Here is a 26699-nt window from a genome sequence, read left to right on the forward strand (position 1 = left end):
AAATTTGACAGTACTGGAAATACAGGGCTCGAAATTAACTATTTCTCCTGGTAGTCCACTTGGGCTACCCTTTTCTGAAGTTAGTAGCCCAGTGACAATGGCTGGTAGCCCATGCATATTTTAGTTTAGGGATATTGTTTTTCATTGACCAGACAAGATAAAGCAACTTTTTCAAGATTCTCCCCATGAAGTGAATTTTCTAGTCATTTGATGTGAATACTTACACACCTAGTGCCAAAAGGAAACAGGAATAAGCCTCCCCCCCCCCCAAAAAAAAAGTTTCTGGTCCTTGACATTCAGCAAAAGTGATGTGGCGACGCGTTTTTTTTCCCTTTTTTTATTAACAATGCTGGTTTGGCACTATTGATGCAACAGTTATTGTCTTTAACCACTGGCTACATAATACTTCCATTTTCTGTTTAGCATTTTTGGACATGCAAACAGGGATATCAAGGATAGCTGTACAGATTAGTATGTAACCCAAGATGTGCATGATGAGCAGGTTCTGAAATGACACACGTGGTGACCAGAAACGATTTTCTTTTTGGCCTAACAATGGACAACAGTGACACTCAACAGTTTGGTGATCTATTCACAACCTGTTTCATTCTCAGAGTTGTATGAAAGTTTTGATAGTCATCATGAGAACGACCACGACCTTCTCAGCACATCGAAGACTAGACATTGTGTAGCATTGCTAAAAATAGACCAAGGGGTTTCCGTAGGGAGGCATATTGCCCGTGATTGATACATTATGATCAAAATGCAATGAAAATGCGTTTTGATTGACCATCACTTCCAGTGCCTGTCATTCAAGTACATTAGTTTAGATATTTGACATTGCACGCCAAGTAATGACTGAATTTTATGTCCCGGTCTTTGGTAGTCAGTGTGGGCTACCATTTCATGGATTTTGGTAGCCCAAGGGAAAAGTTGGTAGTCTGTGGACGTAGGACTACCGCTAATTTCGAGCCCTGAAATATGTCTTGGCAACTTTTGTCTAGCTAGCGGACAATTCTATTCAACTTTGTGCAACCACTGTACTGTTTATGACTTGGACAAATGTAATTATAATACAACAGCAGATTAAAGAGAGTAACGCTACTAAGTACTTTTCAAAAAGATCACCACCTTTTATTTATGTTGTATACAAACTACATGAGAACAAGAATGAAACTGTCACTAAATTTAATTCCAGATTTACAAAAACTGTCATCCACACAAATGAGTACATAACATATTGGCCATAACAAAGAGAAAGATTTGCTACTTGACTAAAAGTATCAAAAATGCATAAAATGTATGTTTGATTTTATTCAACAAGGTTAACCGGGTGCATGTTCTTCATCAGATATATGCAATAGAGCTACATAACCTAATCATGTCCAGTTGATATATATCACTCATATTGCAATGCTAGGGTTTTTAATCACTGTACTCAACATTTAGCAGTTTCATTCTTTCATGTCAATTACACCGGTCCCTGTGAAATTTTGATATGTTTGATAGAGAACGAAATCGGCCCAGCTAAAGTGTTGAAGAGATTTCTCATTGATACATTCGTCAATGCCATCTGATGACTTGATAACATCAATGATACTTCTAACAAGATAACAAGTACTTCATCTTTTATGGCTTTATCCTGTTACTTGTACAATTCCACATCAATGGACTCTTCCAACCTAGTAATGCATTTCAATGCAGGACAAACATGGCACAACGGCTTTGATGAAATCTTGTCAGCTACACATCCAAAGCTACGATTACTAGGTACCTTGATGGAACTACTTTGTAAAATCCATGTCATTTGCTCTAGGAATAAGTCCACATCATATGAAATAGGGACTACAGTTCACATAAAACGTGTATGTTACAGTTTTAAGTGCAACACATTTCGAAATTGACATATTCATAGTAAATTTCAAAGCTAAAACCCCCTTCCTCTCCCAATGGACAAACTTGTTCTACAAGAAACATCTACAACTATTTCTAACAACAACTGGTGTTTCTGAAGATCTTACGGTAACAGATTGTACAGGCACACTATTATTCTTTAGCTAATTCTGTGAATATTGTATTTACAGGATGCTCTGGGAAGAAAAAGCAATCACTACCTACGTTTGTATCCATATCAAATCTTCAAATCATTTCTCTACAATAAAGATTACTGTGTAACTAAGACATACTGGTTTTTGTTACTATTTTGATATGATCTATCGTGGAATTCAAATGATCTCTACTTGATCACAGTGAAATGGAAATGAACACAGTCATTTCCAGTTTGAAAGGGCAGTTTCAGGAAGAGCTGAAATTAGATTCTTGCCAAGAAAACCTTGACTGTTTCATTCATGATGGATTTTGGGGTAACTACTCCTGAATAACAATGAAGGCAAATCTGTATACAGAAAGCAAAGGATTAATGTTAATGATGGCTCAAGATATGTTGACACTCCACAAACATATCTTCACAGACAAGTATGTCTTAGCCCCATAGAAATCTTGTCCCTAAAATATACCTACCTTAAAGAGATTCATAAGATGACTAAAGAAAAAATATTTCAGTAATGCGTTTTTGTCAATAGTGAAAATCTGTGAAGATGCTGGTCATGGCTTATATTGTTGAACAGGACTAGCTTAAAAAAACTAGCAGTGGGAAAATTGAAATTACAATATCTTATTTTGAAAACTTTTTTTTTTGGAAGGATAGTAATTGTTATATGTTGTTCTTCATACACAAACAATCACCTAGTTGTATTATCCATTCACCCCTACAAAACATTAAATTTAAAGTCTGGTGCACTGCACATGTATGTGGCATTTAACACCTACACATCGATTTTGTGGAGATCTAGAAGCACTCCACAGAAGTTTAAATTGTCGCAATAATTACACCCTTACTTATTTTAACAATCAAAAGATATTTTCCTTTTACAAAACAAATTCTCACAAAGTACGAGCCACAGAAAACAGCTTGCTCGATTAACATAACTGATGAAAGATTCTTTTGAAGTTCAGGAAAGTGAAAACTCAGTCAAAGAAACTATCAACAAAATACTATTTTCAATGAAATAATTCTTAAATCATGAAGATTTCTGAGTATTTCCTGCCTTGAAAATCTGCAGTGGTTTATAATGTCATAGTGACAAAAAAGGGGGAAACAATTTGAACCAAAGAACAGACAAATTCCTAACATCTAATCCCATATTGACAATCTGATGGCTGTTATGAATAAGTTACATCGTTTCTAGTGGTTGATAACTTTTGCTGAGACAAAATGATTTTCCTCTAGTGTGTATCAGTCATGAAATTGACTTTAAACTCATTATCAGAAACAAGAATTTTTATTCAGTTGTCACTGACAGGTAAAAAAAAAATCAATACAATTATCTTCAGAGGAAAAAACCAGAACTCTTAAAATTGCCAATATTTGCAATTCTGTGTGTTCCTTGAATTTTCTCAACATTACTATCAATAACATACTCCCCGTATTACGATTCAAAAAATGTCATAATTCTAGACAAGTCTCTAAAAGTCATGACTAAGACATGTGCAACAAGCAACAAGCTCATATACAGATAAGAAAAAACTTTACTACTCAGGCAATTATGCTCAATATTTTTAAAAATTCATGCAACCATCAGCTACAGTTTGAATATCAGATAAAATTGAACACTACATAATCTGTTGGTGTATATGTTCGTTGATTTGCTACATGAGCGCATTTTTCATGGTTTATAAACACAAACATAGTATAGCCTTCAACCCCTTAGCTTTGACTCCCCCAGGTAAAAACACCATTAAACATTTCAGAAGTCACTGCTGTGGTGCATGTGCTCTCCTGTACTAAGAGGACATGTCTTTCTGACTAAACAAATTCAAAGAAAATACCCTGCTGGTCAGCCAGTGCCAAATATTGTAAATAGTGAAATAAGAAAACATGAACTCTGACAGGATTTGACTTATACTACTTGGAAATCATCTACAAGTGCATAAACATTTTCTATTACCAAATGAAATATGCTGATTTCTTACAGAGAGAAAAGAGGAAGTAGACTTGATTAAGAGAAACAAATCATTCTGTCTACAATGCCGCTGCTTCTCGAGTTTTCATGACAAATATCTATTTCCTTTCTTTTACATTTTCTACAAAAGTACTGTCGTAAACTAAAGCTTGCGTTGACATATGATTCATTTTGTGAAACTCAACTCTGCCAGGTTTGGCAATTGTGATTGTATCACATAAGAATTTGATTGTGAGCAGAGATCAGCATATTCATGATAAATCAACTAAAAAACTAGAAACAAAATATATCCACAAACCCTGCCTCTTCCATCCCAGCTCTAAATCATATATTCCAATGTGATAATCTGGAATCTATAACTTTAAGACTCTAGTGTTGACATTCCTTTGATATCATAAGGTATTCAGTGATTCATCTAGAGTGATGACATACAGTGCATGAAGTTAGTCTGCTAGGTAAGGCACACATCAACACACTGTTATACGGTGGAATGGAAATACATTAACAAAACCTGAGAAAATAGCTGTTTTCAAATCAACAACCCTTGCTTGAAAATAGTCCTGCTATAAAACATCATAATGCGAAAATTCTTATTGTCAACTGTTTTAAAAATAGTTTGCAAAAACGCTGTCTGGGTATAACAACACAGCTGAATCAGATACAGATGAAACTGAGTTTGATTCCAAGTTGCCAGTCCTAACATTCAGTTATTTTGATCTTTTTCTGTGTCAATTAACATCGTGTCTGGAACTTAACTTGCATCTATACAAGCAGTAGGAGATATTGATTCATTGAACAAAATACAGACTTGCTAGAAATGAACAAATTAGTAATTCCTTTCAGAGTGCAGAATGTTATAAAACTTTTGACGGTTACCATCCGTGTTTTACATCAGTCTTTGTGTCTGTGTTATAGCTTAAAACTGAGAAAGAATACAAAAACAGTTTACGGTACTAAACTTAAGTTTCATCTTCACTAACTTGGCAGATGTTGCGTTAATATTTCTGAGAAACTATGGTCAGTGAAACAACAGTATAAACGAAAGAAAGACTCAAAGCAAACTACACTGAAGTTTTGGTTGGGATGGAAGAGACCAGAGTTAAGGATGGCAGTTATAACGCGTAAATAGAATGTAGTGCAGAAAAGATGAAATTGAGATCTAACATGACCTTTGACCCATTTTGATCAGTTATAATAGGTACTGAAAATCAGAAGTGAAACTACTGATTTTTTAAAAGAACACAAGCTCTAGCTCTTGCACAAATGGAGAACAATGCATTTATGAAACAATTGTGTATAGAATACAACAGCACGATGATCTGTGGGTCGGATGTCATCCATGCTCAATGCTGCATCATGGACTTGCAAATGTTAATAGCATAATAATAGGGCAAAGGTCATGTAAATGAGTAGCCATCTTGAGTCCTGTATCTATTGGTAGATGGTATGAAGCTGGTAGGTTTTCCATATATGGTCATCTGCTTTCAGTCCCCCTATGTTATCACCACACTGTAACTTACGAAACCAAGCAGATATTTTAACAGATACTGACAACTAACAAAAACAAGAATACATTCTTAGATTGCTCAGAGTCACTCAGACATTGACTGGTGGTGGATCTGAAAAAGAGAAGACAATAAAGGTAATGTAAATTTGGGTTGTACAGTTAATCAAATTTGGACAAACACATCTTCTCATCCAACATCATTTCCCTTACATGTAGACTGCAGTTCATAAGAAATGTAGGCCCTCAGAAATAGCATGATCCAACATCCTTTTAGAACCAGGTCATGGATAGTTGTTGCCAAGGTATAGGTAAGAACTAAGAATCCATAATGTTGATGAACAAACATGGTTGAAATACTGTCTTATTAATAGTTGTGACAATTTGACTGAGAAAACAGCTAAAACCATAAACAGGATAGCTCTGTAAGAAGAAGAAACAACAAGTTTGCAACCACTTATCTAGTTGACTCCCTGCCTGATAATGCATATCTCATGCTTTAGGGTGACATTTAAGGATTCACATTGTTAGCAGTTTCTAGTATGGAGAAACTTCCAAATGATACCAGTTACATGTAAAAATTTGTCCTACAAATGCTTTTTTGTTTCTTTCTTAAAACGTCATCTTTATTGTCCCACAATGCAACTTTGAGGGTTAGCAGCATTACTTGTTCAATATGTGTCTCCGTATATTGTGTACAAGTCATCTTCCACTTTACTTATAATAAAGCTGCATTTCAGTAGCCACCCAGCAAGCAACTTACTAGCAAATAGCTGACAGAAAACTGACTACAGCAAAGGCTTACTAGTTTTTGTTGTGTAACAGTTCTTTCTTACACCCTTTGAGCCTATGAATACCTTTGCCAGCCCTTACACACTATTTCATGATTGAGAATACCACTATACACCTAGTCATGTCACTTTGGTGGCTGCAGCTGATAGATGCTGAAATTTTTTTTTAACTTCCTACACTCATTTGAAATTGTATGACTTCGCACTATCTACCTCTTACAAATGTTTGTTGTTCTCCACTCTATTACATACTAGTATGTATTGTCTTTACAAGCAATTGTACAATGATGTGAATCCTTAAATGGCAGCTTAACCAATTGAAAGTCTATTTTCCCCAGTGCCTAGTAACATTTTTGCAAAGTACATGATTGGGAATGACCAAACTTTGGCAGGAAGAGGGAGGGCAGTGCAAAGATATAAAGAACACACGAAAGAAGCATTGATCTAATGGATGAGAATAAAACATGACACAAAGAATAGATATGTGGAAAGTAACGTACAAACCTGCATATGATGATAAAAAGGGTATTTGAAGAGAGATAGGTACAATGGGAAAAGTGAAACAGTGATGCATACACCTTACCATGAAAGAAGTAAAATACAGGTAAACTATATCAGGGATGCTGTAAGGAAGATTGAAAACTTACAACAACGTCTGACTAAAATTTAGAACGTAAAAACTTATTTGTTGCCAGAAAAAGCCCATGGAAACAGCAACTTTGAAATGAAATTTCATTATTGTAATATGTATGTTCTGCTTTCAGGTCTATCTACTTTATCATTGGTATGGAATAACAAATTTAGAAAGAAAACTTGTTGGTTTGAGTGATTGTAATGGGGTGTCAAAAAAATGAAAGTCAAATCTTTGAATAGGAAAATCTGCATATGCATGTATATTAACATAAACCATATTGTATACAATCCTTGTTGATGTTGCTCTTTAGGCAGCTATGGTCAAATTTTCATGAAATTTAACAGCATTTTTATATGTAATCATTAAACAAGAGAAATAGGGGTGTACCACTGTGAAGAATAAACAAGAAATATGAATGTTAATAATAAATAGACACCTATGTGGATGAAAAGGGTACAGGATAACATGTACATGTATGTCTGATATAAAAAATAAAATGGTTTTCAGTGAAATTTCAATGATGCAACGCAAAGCAAACGTAACAATGTCTGCTGTTGCCAAACTTTGAAAGAAGCAATGGTGATTGGTTGTAATGAGTGAAAGCTATTGTGGTTGCGACAGGGAGTTGTCATTTACAAGAAGCATTACAAGAAGCAGACCATTTCTGAGATGTTTTGTTTTATCCAATATGACAAGTACATGGTGTGATGCAAATTGTCAATATTAAATAAAGCTTTTCATAAACACTTCTGTCAATTGGAATTGACAAAGATTTTATCACCTGATGATATCTGCTTTTACAGAGCTACAGACAAAAAATGTCTTGTTGAATCATATATCTGCTAGGTCATTTTGTAGAGATATATACGTTTACACCATCATCATATATGCTGCCAAATACGTATTCAATGGATATACATGTATCACCAACAGTGCATCACTGGGTATATCAACAAAACAGAAGTGGTCTGTTTCTGCCATTCTTATGCAGTGACATGCTTGCAGCTTCAGCTTAACATTGGCAAAAGTTGGAGAATGTAGAATGGAACACATTTTGCGATAACTGTCACAAAATGTGTGTGATTTTCGATGCAGGGATGAGAAGAGTACATAATGCAGAGTACAGTTTTTGTAGTGATGGATTGAACAATTAACATTTACAAAGCAAAGGCAGCAATACCGGGGAGCAAGCATCACATGCAGGGAGCATTACAAGTAACATGTACTATCAGAGATTGAAAATAAAGACAATGATGGACGGAATATTGTGCTTTGAAGTTCGGGGATTGGTAGGTCGAAAAAGTGAAGCTCGTAGCTGACGAGAAACATGGCAAGATATTGATGAAGTTGGAGCAATTCTTTATAAACACAACTGATATTGAATTTATGAATGCACTACATACTGCAGCACTTCACTGGGATACTGACATGCATGTCAAAGCAAGGGTGGTTGCATAGTTATTGTTTTAAGTTTATTGTACATTTCTGTCACTGAATAGTTGCTATTATTTCATAGGCGGCAACAACCCTACGCGGCATAAATGCAAGCAATGGTTTACACTCTGCAGCAGCACGATGACAAGGTGAGCAATCAGGACATATGATACTTTAGGTAAATTCTTGGAAGAGCAAAGCATTCTTCTAGCACAAGCAGTCTCAGTTTGTAGAGGCTTAATCAGTCTTGGATCAAGATATTCTGCAGGCTAAAGCTGTCTACACTCTATGGCCACTATAGAGTTTCATAAGGTTGGTGCATGTTGCAGTGTACAATATTAGGCAACTTATCAAACAGGAATTTAGCAAACAAATCTGCAGGATCATGTATACAGCTATCTACAGCACAAGGCAATCTTACAGACAGGAAATGGCGAACTGCAGTCTACAGGATTATGCAATCTCATGTACAAAATCTGGCAAACAACAGGATTGCATACAGCTATCTAGAGTATCAGATAATATTATCAATAGGAAATGGTGAACAACATTCTACAGGATCATGCAATCTTACAGACAGAAACTAGCAAACTACAGGATCATGCATACAGCCATGTACAGAATCAGGCAATCTTACAGACAGAAATAGGCAAACTACAGAGTCTGTCAATCTCACAAACTACAGGATCAGGCATACTTTAGTAATCATACTTTTAAAGCAAAAACATGTCATTCAGAAACATTTACAGCATCTACATGGTGTAGCCAACGCATGCATTTTCATAGACAGGTATTATTCTACACAGATAGCTGTGGATTACAATGATTAACAGTTTGTATCAAGGCATGCTGATTAATTAAAGGGTCAGATAGATTCTCAGAACATACATGTTGACTTCAACAGCCATGGTGATCATTGACAAAAATGTGTGGCTATTTTCTGAAAATTGTCAAGTGGTTCCTGACATAAATATAGACTGTCATTCTTGGTAGTGATCATCACTTTAGGAATTATTGTTGATATATTAATAAAAGCCAATGGTGAAAATTGGCCATAATTTGACGTAATTTCAGAGAATCCATTGATGTAAGACAGTACCAGTATGAAAACAACATTACAGCAAAATACAGCAACAAAACTGACAATACCCATAAACATACAAAGCCCAAGTGTATCAATGGCTTTTATCAAACTTCATTTAGAATTCCACTCACGGGCAGCTGTATGGTTCACCAGCCTTTTAAAGTTAATTTTCTGCAGTATGGTTCCATCATGCAGTTATGCATATGTCACCATATAGCCATTGTGTCATGCAATTATTACACATTAATATCATGCTGCCATGCCATCAAAATTATCTTCTTGTTGTTGTTGCAGATTGGCAAGTTCTCAGTCATTGTTTGATATAATACAATATTTTTAGCAAAATTTGACCAATTTCTTAAATTTTCTTCCTGCACTGACAGATATGAAAGCATTCAAAATCATTTCCCTTTTAGAACTAATGGACTTCCATGGCTATTGCCTTTGGGCAAGTGTTTGGATGGGTAATGCCTAATTTGGTCGTGGAAGGATAGAGTCAGTTTTTACATGCAAGACTAGGTCATTGAATAGGAGTTAACATGCAGCTACAGCATTCAACTTTACACAGTCAGTCTCAGACTAGGCTGTCAATATGATTTGGATGGTGTCTGCTGACTAAAATAACAAATATGACAAACAAACTGAATATTCAGTTACGTTTGTAGGAAATTTCTTTTCAGCATTGATGACGCAAATTGATTTGAACATCGGCAGTATATGTACTATGGTCGACTGAAACCTTGAAACGATGGATGTGGACCAATGTCTAGAAGCAATAGGGTAAAGTCACCATCCAAACCAACAGCGGTTATGCAAGATCCCTATACATTAGGTGCATTCTAGTACTAGCACCACCACCACCACCACCACCAAAACCACACTGCCTTTCAGAAGGAATCAACTCTCAAATAAGGACATACATATACATGTACAAAACACTGATTTACCCTTCTTGTTTTTTGAGGTCTTTTCTTTATTGTCAAGTTTCTTTGCGCCGTTCCTCTTTCTCATGAAGAAAATGACAAGAACTACGACACCTACGGCAATGATAAGGAGTGCTATCACAATTCCTGCAACACAGCCGGATGTGCATCCTCCCTTACTGGTGTCCGTCTTTGGCTCAGGATCTGATCACACATGTAGAGAAATGGATAAAAAGGACAAAAAAGGATATGGTGTAAGTACCAAAGTGTGGCTGTGTAGGTCACCTATTTGACCAGTTGTACTAAATAAAGGTGTCTGGGTTTGGGTAGGATATCATTATTTCTTTCTTTGGAATGAATGACATATACAGCTATAATTTGATAATTCCATTTGATCTAAATGACTGTATAAAACTTTTATTTGAACATGTGTTTGAGTATTGACAATCAAAATAAGCTTCACAAAGATACTTTTTTGTTCGTTGCAAGTGTTTGGGAAGTTGGAAAAATTTGAACATTAGCCAGATGACGCTAATAATATTTACATCAATTGGAAAGTTTAATTCAATTTCTAACTATTAGAAGGATCTCATATTTCTGATATTATTTTGAAATAAATAAATTTGACAAGTCCTATGTTAAAGTGAATTCACTTTGCAGTTGTTTTTAATTTCGGTTTTTGATCATATAATAAATGACAAAGTGGTTCATGCATGGGAGGCATAGGAGAAATGAAATCAAAGATTTCCATAATTTTTTCAGTTTTATTCAATCAGTTTTCTGTACAACATACACAGAAAATTATGAACAGAAAGGTACTATTTCATGTCTGCAGGAATGTCATGAGACAAATGTCTTGATGGAAATTCTGTGAAATTCTTGATGGAAATTGTGGCTTTACGATTTCTCACATATCATGACAATTACAAGAAATACATGAAATCATTCAGACAAAGATACAAAACTATTATGCTTTTGTCTAACTAAATGAAATGTCAGAATACTGACAACAGGAAAACAGCTCTGAACACTGCACAAACTTTCCACCATGGCATTTGACTTTCTGACCATACTACTTTGAAGAGCCAGGACATCCAACATCACCAATCATTACCGTTGTTAAATTATTGGACATGTTAACACCACAGTATATGAGATTTGTAGGATATGTGACATGTAAGTACACACACAACAAAAAGACAGTGAAACAAGTTTCCCAGAGTCCTTCAGTTCTTTATATCATTTAATTAGATCAGCAGTTTTTTTTATTAGTAATGTGCCATGGTCTGGCCAAGATAAAGCATTCATTCTAATAGTCAGTAGACCATTATGGAGACTACGGTTAGAGGCAAAGTCAGACCATGCATCGGAGTTTAGGTTTGTGTGGTGTCTGAGAGACAACAATGGTTGACCATGAATGACCATGAATGGCCATGGTTGTGCATAGTATGTGTGTGAGTACATCATGCCAGTAAATTGGCAGGGACACTGTGAGGGATTGCACAGCAGCGTATCGATACACTGAGAATAAACAGAGGGATTCTACACAAGAATGCGTTTTCTGGCACATGGGAGATAACTCATGCGGGCTATTCCATGCAGTCACCTTGTGCAGGGCAACGTTGAGGGAAACCATTCTCTGGTCATGCAAATGACTTTTGGTGGTTAAGAGTTTTAAAAATGCTTTTATTGGCCGCACTGGACAGCCTATTGTTGCTTTCAGTGCCTCATTGCTTCTTTTAAAAAAAAAAACATGCGGAGGTCGAAGTCGGCTTTCTGGAAGTTAGTACCCATCACCGCAATGGTGTGCTGTGTTTAGCCATTTTGTGTGATGTATTGAAATGACACCTTGAATGGACAAGACACTGTGTGCATGTATTCAAAGAAAAGTGTTTAACATGCATCCAATGTAGAAAACATTGCCTTGCAGTTCTATACTACTTTTAAGTGCTCCATTTTATCCCTGATTTAATGACTAAAAAGAAAAGTACAGCCGTTCTTGTTCTCTTACTGGTGATTCAAACACAAGAAAGTTAGTTGAAATATTAAAGTTGATGAGATTTTGAGAAGAAAAAATATAAAAGTACAAATTTGGCTGAAGAAAATTGTTAGTGCAGGTGGAATAAAAGACAGCAAAGAGTTGTAAAGATTGTGCAGTAAAGATCAGTCCAAGTCATTTATCACAGTTGCTTTCATTCCAGGTCCTTGCCAAGAGAAACACACCTCTACCTTAAAAGAAAATGCAATTTTGAAAAAAAGCAAGAGCTTGAATCTTGGAAATATTTAAACAACTGTATTTACAGAAAAATTCCTACAGAAGAAGCAAGGCTTATGATACCTTATTAGGAATGCTTTCATGGAACAATCACTCAGTCCAGGCAAGAAGCCATCTTTACAAAGCATTATGGGAAATATTGGGGTCATGAGGTCATTGATGCCAAAAGAGCGAAATTTTGCTCATACAACTTAGGGGCATGGTATTATTGATGCCCTTATTTTGCAGCATTATACTTATTATGAACGATAACTTCTGTGTGCCATAGCAATGATGCTGAAAGATTAAAAGACAACCTGTTTTCTTATGAAATAAAAATGTTCTGTAAACATATTCCCAGTGCTTTTGGCAGCAATGACATTATGAATCCTACATATCCCATCATTCAATGCGAACCATGGCTCCATGTTTGGATGTGGTGATTGAGGTATTGGAGATAACAACATGGGTTAAGTGCAATGGATTATGTTACTTCTTTAAAAGGTGATACTTAATGTTTTTAGCTCAGGAAAAAAGTGATAACCTATGAAAAGTTGTGACACCACTTCAACGTTTTACAAAACAAATAACACACAACTTTTGCTGTTGCTAGTGTTTCTTGATTTACCTTGGATGGCATCTTAGTACTTAATGGTTCTTTGGACACTTCTATAAAATTAGTTTCGATAAAACGGGAGAAAAAATATATATAAGGATAATATGGGTGGAATTATGATCTGGGCTGCCTTAATCCTTTCACTGGCATTACCAGATGCAAAGATCCAATGATGTTGTTGACGGCATGCACAACCAGTTCTGGATCAGGGACTGCTTGTGAAAGGCTTAAGAGGAGCAGTGTAAAGACAAACAATCAATCCTGTGATGTCATTGGATAATCAATATTGTTGTCAGGGTTACATTGTCACTGTTATGAAGATTGGATTTTCAACCTATAAGCATTTAAAGTCATGGAAATTTTTTTGTGTATATAATTATCCTGAAAAATTGGTTCAGGACAATGTGCAGATGTTGTTCTTGAATTGGAAAAGTCTGTGCAATTTTGACTTATTTCAAACAGCAAGCCATCTTTTGCACACTGACCACTGTTGACTTGTTATGAAATGTAACCATACTGCCTTCCCTTCATAACCTTTGATAAACCTTAGAAACCCTGATGATACTGCTTGACTATCCAGTGGACAACACTGCATTTGAATTCACTGCTGAGACAGAAAGGAATTCTTTCAACACAGACAGTTGACTGTCCATGATTTTCCCAATCTTCCACACAAAAACTCTCCTTTTACAGGGGCCAAACTCAAGTGTATTTTGCCATAATCGAAACAACCAACATTTCCTTTTTGATGCTTTTTTCCGGTCTTTTTCTCCAAATGCAAAAAGTTGCGGCAAAGCAGGAGAGAGATAAGGGTTGGGAAGCAAGTGGGATAGCTTGCCCTGTGTCTTCAGCAGCTTAGCAGAGTTAGAAATGAATTCTGAAAAGCCCATGATAGTGATGAAAGTTTCAAAGTTTGGTACAGGGATGACTGACAGAAAGATGACAGAAAGATGATTTTAGGAAGAAAACGTCTGATATATCTTGATTAACTGTAAAAAGGCTCAGGTATTCTAGACTTTAATCATCTATGGAACTCATGTTTGGTGTTTGAGTACACAAGAGGGCAACAAATCTATAGTCCAGTTTTTGAAGAAGTAAAACAAGTCTATGTTGGTAATATCATTTGTCTGGATTTAAAGTATGAAAAGGATGTTTTATATGATCAACGGCTGCAAATGATAGTTTGAAATCTCTAAATGCAAATTACATTCCTTAAAAAAGTTTTAGGGGACTACTGTCAAGGAAAGTATAAACAGATGCAATGGACATGTAGTTTCTTGAAGTTTGATGATTGTCTTTGACACTTATTCTTCCACAAACCATCTTTATGGAAAAGACAGAGAAATGGCACATATTATGCCTGTTATAACCTCTTCCCTGTATCAACTACACCTCCACCAAAGAGACAGAAAAATAGAATGCAGAGGAATGTCTATAATAATTGGAGATAGCTGGCATAACACACTTATGAAAATAACTTTGTCTACATGGAAAGCCTAATGCCTCAGAAATTGATCGATCAAAATTAGATTACTGCAGAGAATATTTCATTTACAATCATTTTCATTAGCATATGTGCAATTAATGAATTTCAACTTACAGATTTCCATATTAATGAGGATAATTTAAAAAAAAAAGCAAGGTTTTGGATCACCATTTAAAAAATTGAAGGCTTACTAAAAATTGCAAACGTGAAGGAATCGTTTGTGTTTTACTGTCATTCTGTGTGTTATGTCAACTAAAAGACATCCAAGTTCATTACAACTACGCATAATGCAGGGAAGCAATGATGGCTCTATTTCCATTAAAACTACGCATGATGCCCAGGAGCAATAGCTTGAACTTTGATAAAACTACGCCTTATGCAGGCAAGCAATGACAACAATAATATACAACTGCAACTCTGAAACACTTTGGGCTGGAACTACATGACAACTGGGGCAGCCAACAACTTTGCTTGAATCATGCGATGCCTACAGTACAGACACCGAACAAAAGTTGGGTTCACAAACCACAGGGATGCTCATTGTAAACAAGGTATATTAGGAAGGTCTCTCGGTGTTCTTTACGATGAAATGGCAGGCAAACGTTTTTGTGTGATTTTATTCTGGCACCAGATGAGAAAACGGAAGTAAGCACATTGTTATTTGTTCATTCTTGTTCATTCTTGCCTCTTTGAAAGATGGAATTCAGATCATAGAGGACTACTTTGCAGTCACTCAGATGGAATAAGACCAAGATCTTTTTTCTTTGTCACTTCTACATACAGTTGTCAAATTTATGTCTCTGTGTTCTCTGAGAGAATTGTTTCTGGGCACAAGATGATGAAGAAATACTTTCATGAACACAAAACAATGGACAACGATGGATACAAACCATTTAAATTGCCGGTGACATTCATTTATTGGATGGAAAGAAAATCTATCTCAAAAGGACATGACATAAGGTTGAACAAAATGGGCATGGAAAAACTTCATCTGGGCAGGGTAACGTACACAGGGCAACATCATATTACCAATGTCATACTGCACACAAAGTATTGCTGACAATTTCTGACATTTATTTTTCAGCAATAACTGTACATACTGTACACATGCAAAGTACTTATCTTTCTACACATGCACATCCATCAATTATGCTAGCAATACACAGTATTCCTCCCCTCTAGCATTCTTAACTCTATGGCCCCTCTACAATTTTCATGACATTGACATGGTTTCTTTCAATATGTTCTTTCCGACAGTACTGGGCATTACTGTTTTGATTGGATAGGGTAAAAGAGGAGGGGGGAGGGGAGGGATATCTTGTATGCAACAAGAGCATAGTATGGGGGATGCAAAAAAAAGGCATGATGAAATGAAATGACAACAGCTGACGGCAAAACAAAACACTTGTAGAATGCTTTGTTATTGGCGTACACATACAGACTGAGAATTGGCACACAGAGTTATGATTAATATCAGTCCCAGACCTTTGGTTGAATCCACTGGTTTAGTTGTCCCCTTTGGTGCTTCTGTAGGTTTGCCTTCTTCTTTGCCTGTCAAATCAACATGCATTTGAGACAAAAAGGCTTAAAAAGACACAGTTTCCGGATACTGAGAAACAGTTTCCATCCCAGAACCAGGTACAAATGTTACATAAACACATGGTTTAGTTCCTCCATCATGAAATAGGGCAGATGATGTGATTGTTTAATGTGTCAGCTTGACCCTTCACTGCTTAATCCAAGATGGCTGCCGTGGTCCGACAGTATCACTCTGCAAACCATCAACAGCCATGTTGGTGCACCATGAGGTTAATATTCACATGCCGGCACATTAGTTTTTCCTTTCCCAGTGAGTAGAATTATTTTTAAGTCACCCTGACTGGACAGACCTTAAAATGTCTTGTGATGGTTATACGTCATGCACACAATGAAAGTGTTACACTTGTGAACTTTTGGTGAAAACATTAACTGGCGCTTTGGAAACTGTTCAACAAAATTCAAAAAAAATATCCGAAACAACAGAGGCTCATAGGTTGATATACAGTTACTCATATACAAAAATAAAACACATGTTGAACTTATTGTAAACAAAGTGCACGCTATATTATGTACATGTGATATGTGGTTGATATCATGATCATGCACAGGTGATGATCATGCACACACGGTGTGATGATCATGCACACACGGTGTTATGATCATGCACACACGGTGTGATGATCATGCACACACGGTGTGATGATCATGCACACACGGTGTTATGATCATGCACACACGGCGTGATGATCATGCACACATCATGTGAAGATGACTGACATACCATATGATGCCATTTGCTTATCATTCACGTATCACATGATGATCATGTTCATATCATTCACATATCACATGGGAATGACACTGATGTACATCATTAACATATGCAGATCACTATAGAGACAGTTCTACATGACTGTGCTCACAGAGGTGTGTTTGCTGGACAAAGACTTTAAGTGTTATGGGTAAAGAACTTCTACTATCCATAGTCCTGTACACCTGAGAGTTACATTTTTTTCAAACATGAAAGTGAAAAAAAATGTTTAACCATGAATATATCTATGTTTCTATGCACATTTTAGGTCAAAGTATATTTTCCTATGAACCTCGTTGTAGTTACATCAGTATTGTTCCTGCCCAGGAAAGTTTGAGTAATCATATGATGACAGTCACAGAGCATGTAAATATTTTTTTTCAAATGTTTATGTTAGTGATGATGATCATGACAACATTTAATAGTTTATGAAAAGATATCACCTAAAATGAATAGTCTAAATGAAACCGTGTTCACCCTGAATGTGACAATTCATGATTACATGATGATGACATTCATATTAATCACAGCCCAGGAAGGTTTTCACTGCCATGCTGTTACTGTACAAATATCACGGCAACAAACTGGTAGGAAATTAAGCAAGATGATTTCATTCAACTATCAAGGCAAATTACAAATACTTTGTATCAGAAGTTGCCAGAATATTAGCACTGCAATGCTCTTACATCATTATGTAATTACATGGTATGGTCAGTGGGATACAGCCACACATAGTTACAACTTAGATCTTACATTGTCATTCAAAGCCCAGCAATCTCATAATGGAAAATGACAATTGAAGGTGGAATTAAACTTCATTTAAGACACAGAATTTTGTTCAAACAATTAATGGGAGAAACCAGGTTTGAGAAGTCACAAACTAACTTGACTTGCAAAGTTAACGGTGTGTAGTCGCCAAAGAGACATTTACAAGGTGTTAGCAGTGACGCTGTCCATTTGCTGTGTAAAGAACACTGACAAATAACAAGGTAGTTTGTAACCTTTTTAATCGATACGCAACTCCACAAGATAAGTTAGATATCTTTGGTATGGTGGATTACTTTGGAAGGCAAAAATAACAAGCATGTGTGGCTTTCCCTCACTGCATACCTCAAGAGTTGTCCTAACTTCAGCCAATAAGTGCACTTATAGCTATATTATCTGTTGGAATTTGGCATTTCTTGAGAAGTCTTTTTGGATGCGATTAGCTTTCTTCTGTGTGTGGCAAGAGTGCCACAAGATGAGCTTTGAAGACTGCACTGCATTGACAAACAAACATCACTGTGGTATTGGCAAAGGTGTTACGGCAGGCATCAGACACTTAAAGCAACTTCATGGGCTGTTTTGTTTATGATTTCATCTCAGACTTTCCCTAATCAGGAACAATACTCCATTGTGGGTACAAAATTCTTCCCAATGGTGTCCACTGTACTGAGTTGTTTCAGAGCAGTGGGTAAAGTCATTCTGTGAGTACGCAACACTAATAGCAGCTGTGATTAGACGCAGTTAGCGTGGCATACTTCTCATGTAACCTCTCCCAATGGTTCCGCAGCTCAAAACATGATGATGATGGTGATGATGAAATGGAAACACTTATGCAACTGTGGAAATTATCCGACCATACTTGGCATGGCTAGAGGGATATCAAATCAATCTTACCTTATTTCTGACATTTAAACCCCAAACATTGCTTTGTTTGAAAGCAATACACATTTCAGCAACTTTCCAAAGAGTATTTGCTTTTCATTTTGACTTCACAGGTGTAAACACTCACGGTTTAAATCCTGTAAACTTTCTACAACATGCAGCAGATTTGATTCCAACATAAATTGGACTGACTTAGGCTACATGTTAGGATTATCAAAGTGTCTGTCGCAGCAGTATGAATTCTTTGCATTGGAAAATAAATAGTTTCTTTTCATAGCAGAAGTTCCTCAGATTGACTTAGGGTGTTTTATGTCTCATTTTCAACATTTGCCTGAAGATATTGTACTGCATTTGTTACATGACTGGGGGGGGGGGGGGGGAGGAAGAGGAGAGAATGAATGGTCAAACAGGAATGCATCTTTTGTGACAGGAAATAAGGTTATTACCGATGATGTAGGTTACAAGTACACAACTGCATAGATAGAAGAAGAAATTTTGATAAAATAGACAGGGGTATATCTTAATTGACATGCCAAAAACAGATATTAGCAATCAAAGAGATTTGAAATTCTCTGTGAAGTGACATGCTAGTCCAGACTTAAGTAGTTTGGTTGTTGTAAAAGCACATTTTTCTGATGGTCATGTGAATAGGGGAGATAATGAGAGGGTGTGGAAATTTTGGATATTCTAAGGGAATTGTTTTTAGATGTTCATAAAGATCAGAATAGGATTTGGAATGAGATTTCCATGATACATGTTTTGTAGATGGATAACATGCAATGCGTATGTATGTATGTTTTACAGCTGGCGGATTTTATGAGAACTTTTTTGACACTGTGCAATTATTTGGTGAGTGGCAAATTAATGAAGAAATACAGATGGAAGCTGATCTGGGTGAAAATTTAAATTGAAAATGGAAGACGGTTTACAGTGTGAGACGCTTACAGATCTTGGTTCTGAATACAAGATATTTGACATATCATTGGTAGGTACAAGTGTTAGTTGTGTAGTGGCAGGCTAACATCATCTGTTGAGACAATCAAATATTTCTGAATTTCACTTCAGGAAGAAACCACCCTTCGTGTGGACCATTGCAGAATTGTCCTGTTTCTATTCCCCAGCAAAAACACTAAAGTAATGATCGTTAATATTCCAACAGGTGCACAAGTGTTGACCTGTTATTTCACAATGGACAAATCATACCCTTAGTAGTACGAGCTGCAGTGGTAGCAGAGCCAGTAGTTCTCGGCATTTGAGTTGTTATCACGCCTGTCAAGAGGATTTAATTTAAAACAGAGAAAGAAAAAATACAAACATACAATCCTTACACTATATAATAAGATATTATGATAAACTGTAACGATGTCCTTACTGTCAAATGTTATTATTCAGTGATATTTTTCCTTCTTATTTTTTTCCTTTGCGTCTCTCCATTTAGGTGGCAATTCAAAACACTGTTAGGTTTTGATGTTAATATTTGGTGATGTATTGGCACTATTGCTGTACAGGAAAATACTGATTTTCTGTATCATGTTTTGAATTTGAGTGGTCACAATAGTGTCTCCATTGATTATTCATACCAGGTAAAGAAATACAAAATATTGAGACATTTTTCAAAGTTTATGATGCTGTGTATTACTTTAGAGTATCTTTTAATAAACTGAAGTTTTTATATTCTGAAGTAACCTACCTGAAATATGCCTTCATACAATTCAAAACATATGAGAAGAAATGTGTAGATCAGCTTAATTGAAACTTTCCTGTTGTTACAGCTGTTTGCAAAAACCTTTGACAGTGTTTTGATATCACCTTACCCTTACTGCTGTTTGTGTTTTACGTCACAACAGCTATAAAACATGCATGGCAAAGACTCTATGCATGACAAATCTAATTTACATGTATGAACAACATCCCCTGAATTTCCTAGTAAAGTGGATTCACCCATCAGTACTAGTATGGAGGATCAAACCACTGAACTAGAGGAACAGGGTATCTTGTGTATGCTTTCTTTTCATGCAGCATTATATGACGTCATCTGAAAACAATTAACATTTTAAAAACTGTACATGCAATACCTTACTGACACAAATACCCCTTTGTTTTTATAATCATCTGTTAACAACACAAAGCAACCATGTGACTAATATTTTGCTCCATCATCCTGCTGTCAGGCATGCAGGTAAGTTTCCAGTGTACTACGATATATTTTACAATGCTCCCTATCATGACTGCTTAATTGATTTATGAAGGCAGTGGTAACGTTTTTGGCTGGCTATTTGTCTACCAGGTGTGAGTCTAGTAACAGTAATGTGTACCTGTCTGTCACAAAGACACTGATGAGGCAAGTAGTAATGATACATTCTCAATAGCTAAGTCATTCACCTTACTAATTCTGTGTCAAATACTGTTACTATAAGAACATACATTGGAGCTAAGGCCGACAAATGTACATGTATCAATATTGAGTCATTTTAGAAATCCAATGATGCCATTGTTTGCAATGAAATTGTTGTGAAAAATACATTAAACACTACTTTAAACCATGACAAAACTCATTATTATGACTTTAAAGAAAGACACAAAGTCTAGCTCTTACCCTATCAAATTCGTTGTAACAAAGACAGCTATGGCCAATTACAATGACAGTTGTAAAAACACAACGGAACAGGAGCCAATCAGAAAGACTGTCACAAAGTTGCTATGTTTGTCACGGATGGTTATATCAGTGTTGAGTGCTTATCAAATGAACAGATAACAAAGTACACATCTCTTACTTATCAACATACCATTGATCATATCAACATACCATTGATCATATCAATAGAAAAGTTACAGAAATAAAAACCAAGACACAGAATGACAGAAACGCTGTAAATTAAATAGACCACATTAGTAGGTGAAATATCTGCAACAATTCAAGCAAACAAAAGAACTGTGTTAATACCAACATGCTGAGACTCACTAAGACCTTAATTGCTTTACAAATCTACCTCCCCTACTTTCACTGCATAATGGTATGGCCACAGTAAGTTCATGTTTTGGACAATACCACTGTGCAGGAAGTAGGGTTGGTTTGCCTGAGGTGATAGAAGTTGAGAAAAGATGAACAGAAAGAACTTAACTATTGTTATTTGAAAACTCTGTTCTGATGCATGAAAACTTAAAGATTTTTTGAAATTTTGGCCACCGATCAACCCAATGTCCTCTGTATCTCAGGAAATGGGTACAGCTCTCTAAGATATCAAATTTGGAGAGTGAGTGAAAGAACACTTTTGTAAATTAAATTAAATTACATTTCTGAATTCCTGACATTTTCGGTCTTGACGTCAAGAGCTTTCTGTTGTTTGAGTGAAAGAAATGAGAGTGAGAGTACAGAATTTACCCCTTCAAAGCGATGGAAATGTCCTGATTTCAATGAGGAGGACGTTTCCAATGCTTGAAACCAGGGATATGAGAGTGTGCTTACGGATGCTTAGACAGAAATGGTACTTACGTGGTGTAACGTCTACTGTAAGTTGGCTGCTTTCCATCGTGAGTGTGTCACCAACGTATGGGTCCTGTGAGACTTTGCAGGTGGCTACAATTTGAGGTTTGGATAAGCGCTACCATCGTTATCTGAACTGGAGGTGTAGTTGACAGTGAGGACACTTGCTACATTGCTAGTACTGTCACCATTTTCTGAAGACGTGGTGTCTACCTTGATGTTGTTGATGCCACCTTCCGGAAGGTCATCATCGGGAAGAGGTCCCATGACAAAATCTTCTGGTAGCTCACCAGCGACATTGAGATTATTATCAGATGTGATAGAGTATGTCCAGGTTAACTTGGGAACTGGTTTAACATTGTCTACTTTGCATGTTCTGGTGTACGTGAAGGTTTCATCAGGTTTGGGTACTTCAACCGTTGTACTATCCTCTCCACCAGTCAGTGCTACAGACTTCACAGGGGCTGCAATGATTAAACATAAAATTACAGTGTAGATCCATCAGTTACAGTCATGAAAGTCAAAAACAGCATTAAATGTTAAAAAGCCCTACAGGTCAGTCACTGTGTTTATTTTTATTTGTTTAGTTTTGTAGTACTTTGTATGAGTCTGCACCAGACTGATAATGTTACACTAACAGACTTTTGAACAAATCTGGACTTGGCAATCAATACAAGAAGAAGAACAATATTCAACTATACAAACAAAATTCACGACTGTGATGCTCGGAACAAAATGACCGACAAACTGGTGAATAAAAGTTAATGGGTCTTTAATGGCTTGACCTGACTGTCATTGGACTCTGTTTTATATAAGTTACTATCTGTTCAGACTTACCCCAAACTCCAATAGTGGCAGACTGTTTCTGTGGATCTGATGCTAGTGAAGTGCATGATGTATTCTCCTTGTTGGTCAAAGCTTATACTCTTGATCTTCAAATTCCATTCTCCGTTATTCTGAAATGAACATGTTGTCAGTGTAAATCTGTATGAGATCATTAGTGCCATCCTCTACACATCTTACTGATGACATCATATCATTAGGGCCATCCTCTACACATCTAACTGATGACATCACATCATTAGTGCCATCCTCTACACATCTAACTGATGACATCACATCATTAGTGCAATCCTCTACACATCTAACTGATGACATCACATCATTGGCGCTATCCTCTACACATCTAACTGATGACATCACATCATTAATGCCATCCTCCACACATCTAACTGATGACATCACATCATTAGTGCCATCCTCTACACATCTAACTGATGACATCACACCATTAGTGCCATCCTCTACATATCTAACTGATGACATCACATCATTAGTGCCATCCTCTACACATCTAACTGATGACATCACATCATTAGTGCCATCCTCTACACATCTAACTGATGACATCACATCATTAGTGCCATCCTCTACACATCTAACTGATGACATCACATCATTAGTGCCATCCTCTACACATCTAACTGATGACATCACATCATTAGTGCCATCCTCTACACATCTAACTGATGACATCACATCATTAGTGCCATCCTCTACACATCTAACTGATGACATCACATCATTAGTGCCATCCTCTACACATCTAACTGATGGCATAACATCATTAGTGCCATCCTCTACACATCTAACTGATGACATCACATCATTAGTGCCATCCTCTACACATCTAACTGATGACATCACATCATTAGTGCCATCCTCTACACATCTAACTGATGACATCACATCATTAGTGCCATCCTCTACACATCTAACTGATGACATCACATCATTAGTGCCATCCTCTACACATCCTACTGATGACATCACATCATTAGTGCCATCCTCTACACATCTAACTGATGACATCACATTAATGCCATCCTCTACACATCTAACTGAAGACATCACATCATTAGTGCCATCCTCTACACATCTTACTGATGACATCACATCATTAATGCCATATCCTCTACACATCTAATGATGACATCACATCATTAGTGCCATCCTCTACACATCTGACTGATGACATCACATCATTAGTGCCATATCCTCTACACATCTAACTGATAACATCACATCATTAATGCCATATCCTCTACACATTTAACTGATGACATCACATCATTAGTGCCATCATCTACACATCTAACTGATGACATCACATCATTAGTGCCATCCTCTACACATCTAACTGATGACATCACATCTTCAAGCCATATCCTCTACACATCTAACTGATGACATCACATCATTAGTGCCATCCTCTACACCACTAACTGATGACATCACATCATTCAAGCCATATCCTCTACACATCTAACTGATGACATCCAGGGTTTGAAATTTATTTTTTTGTTCGGTGGTCAAGTTTGACCACCAGATTCAAATTTTGGTGGTCAATTGCAAAATTTGGTGGTCAAAAAAAATCAGTCATATCAGAGTGTAAATCTTGTGGAGGTTGGGGTCCATGGGGGTGAATAGTGGCTGTACATGCTGTTTGGAACCATTTCACCATGCTGCTACACATGTTAAGTTGGTTTACATGTACCGGTATGTTGGATGCCCAGTAAATCCACTGTCATTTACAGACCAACTTGACTAATGCATGAGTGACTGACTGACTGGTTATATGCAAAGGACTTGAGTTACAGATTTTAAGTTTTGACAGAATTACTGTGTAATAAAGAAAGACAATTACTGCTGATAACATGACAATTATTGCATTTTTTGGACTATTATGAAGTTTTGTATGTGTCACTTTAATGACAAGACAAAATTTGCTAGGAGATGTTATTCAACATTAAAAGATTTTATCACAATAATCATAGCAGTAAACAGTAAAACAAAGAGAGACATTGTCTATCCAAAGGAACACCTCATTTGAGTAGAGTGGAGTGGGGTTGAAGGACTGACATTAAACCACAGTGGGGGGACTGTGATTGAACAGACAAGACGTGTACTAGATAACTGCTAAAATATCTATCTCTGAGGACAATGTATTGTTTCTGGATACTCCTAGCAATAAACTGTGAGAGGCATGTAAGATTTACAGCTCTGCAGTGCACTATTGTGACCTCAAAAAACTTGGTGGTCAAGATTGACCACCCAAAATAGAATCTGGTGGTCAAAATGAGATGATTGGTGGTCTTTTGACGCATGACCACCGGGTATTCGAACCCTGACATCACATCATTAGTGCCATCCTCTACACATCTAACTGATGACATCACATCATTCAAGCCATATCCTCTACACATCTAACTGATGACATCACATCATTAGTGCCATCCTCTACACCACTAACTGATGACATCACATCATTCAAGCCATATACTCTACACATCTAACTGATGACATCACATCATTAGTGCCATCCTCTACACATCTAACTGATGACATAACATCATTCAAGCCATATCCTCTACACATCTAACTGATGACATCACATCATTAATGCCATCCTCTACACATCTAACTGATGACATCACATCATTAGTGCCATCCTCTACACATCTAACTGATGACATCACATCATTCAAGCCATATCCTCTACACGTCTAACTGATGACATCACATCATTAGTGCCATCCTCAACACATCTAACGGACAGCATCACATCATTAATGCCATCCTCTACACATCTAACTGATGACATCACATCATTAGTGCCATCCTCTACACATCTAACTGATGACATCACATCATAACCAAATCCTCTAAGCCAATCAGAGGTGACATCTATAATAACTACGATTCGCTAAACATTTATTGGTGACATGATTTATAAAAAGTTTTGCAAGAAAAAAATTTTTGACAGTTTCCTCATCATAATATTTCAATGAATGAAATAGTAGCTTGGGCACATAATGAATATATGAACTTGGTCAGGTAACAAGTCTATCTGAAAGAGGGTATTTTGTCAGCTTCATTTTTGTGAGTTGATAAACCATAGTAGAGACTGTACAAAGAATGAAAATTCAAAATAAAGTACTTATAAGATAACATCAATTGTCTCACCTGATCGCCCACAAGTTCTACGAGATCATTAAATTCAGTTGCAATGTTGGTACCGTCAGTAATTGTCGTGGCTGTGGCAGCGCCCTCTGTCAACAACGCCCATGACGGAGGCAAGTTAATATTGAGATTATCTAATTCACAGCTCAAAATGACTTCTGAACCTACTTCATACTGACCATCTGTTGGAGTAGTACGCCATTCAGCTGCTCTACAAACTGTAAAGGAAAAGAAAATCAGATTTGTGATTATTTGCCACGCTACGTACAAGAGTCTAATTCATTTCACATTGCTCAGGGTGAACTAAATTCTGTGGGAATTACATGAATGTTTGTTATAAAACTTATCTTGTCTGCTGAGTAGACCATGGTAAACTATCTATCAAGTAGAGGTAGTGCCTACTCCTATGCAGTAGCCTGTCAGAGTGTCAATGTATTTCCTGGTATG

General features: G+C 36.6%; 1 protein-coding gene across 4 annotated transcripts in view; it reads right to left on the minus strand.

Annotated features, from left to right (window-relative positions):
* Positions 1-1109: 1109 nt before the first annotated feature.
* Positions 1110-26699, minus strand: part of LOC139125576 (uncharacterized) — a 75657-nt gene continuing 50067 nt past the window's right edge. Inside the window, exons 2-8 of one of the 4 annotated variants that reach the window (XM_070691678.1) lie at positions 26256-26470; positions 23067-23185; positions 22239-22693; positions 19949-20014; positions 16234-16299; positions 10417-10596; positions 1110-5641 (exon numbers count right to left, since the gene is read on the minus strand). In XM_070691678.1, the coding sequence (XP_070547779.1) occupies positions 5619-5641; positions 10417-10596; positions 16234-16299; positions 19949-20014; positions 22239-22275 (372 nt within the window). In that variant the 5' untranslated portion in view covers positions 22276-22693; positions 23067-23185; positions 26256-26470 and the 3' untranslated portion in view covers positions 1110-5618. Of the gene's footprint in view, positions 5642-10416; positions 10597-16233; positions 16300-19948; positions 20015-22238; positions 22694-23066; positions 23186-26255; positions 26471-26699 lie in introns of those variants that run through there. The other 3 variants (XM_070691680.1, XM_070691679.1, XM_070691677.1) reach the window with 3 other exon arrangements.

Source organism: Ptychodera flava, assembly GCF_041260155.1.
Source record: "Ptychodera flava strain L36383 chromosome 3 unlocalized genomic scaffold, AS_Pfla_20210202 Scaffold_25__1_contigs__length_14229661_pilon, whole genome shotgun sequence".
Lineage (NCBI taxonomy): Eukaryota > Metazoa > Hemichordata > Enteropneusta > Ptychoderidae > Ptychodera > Ptychodera flava.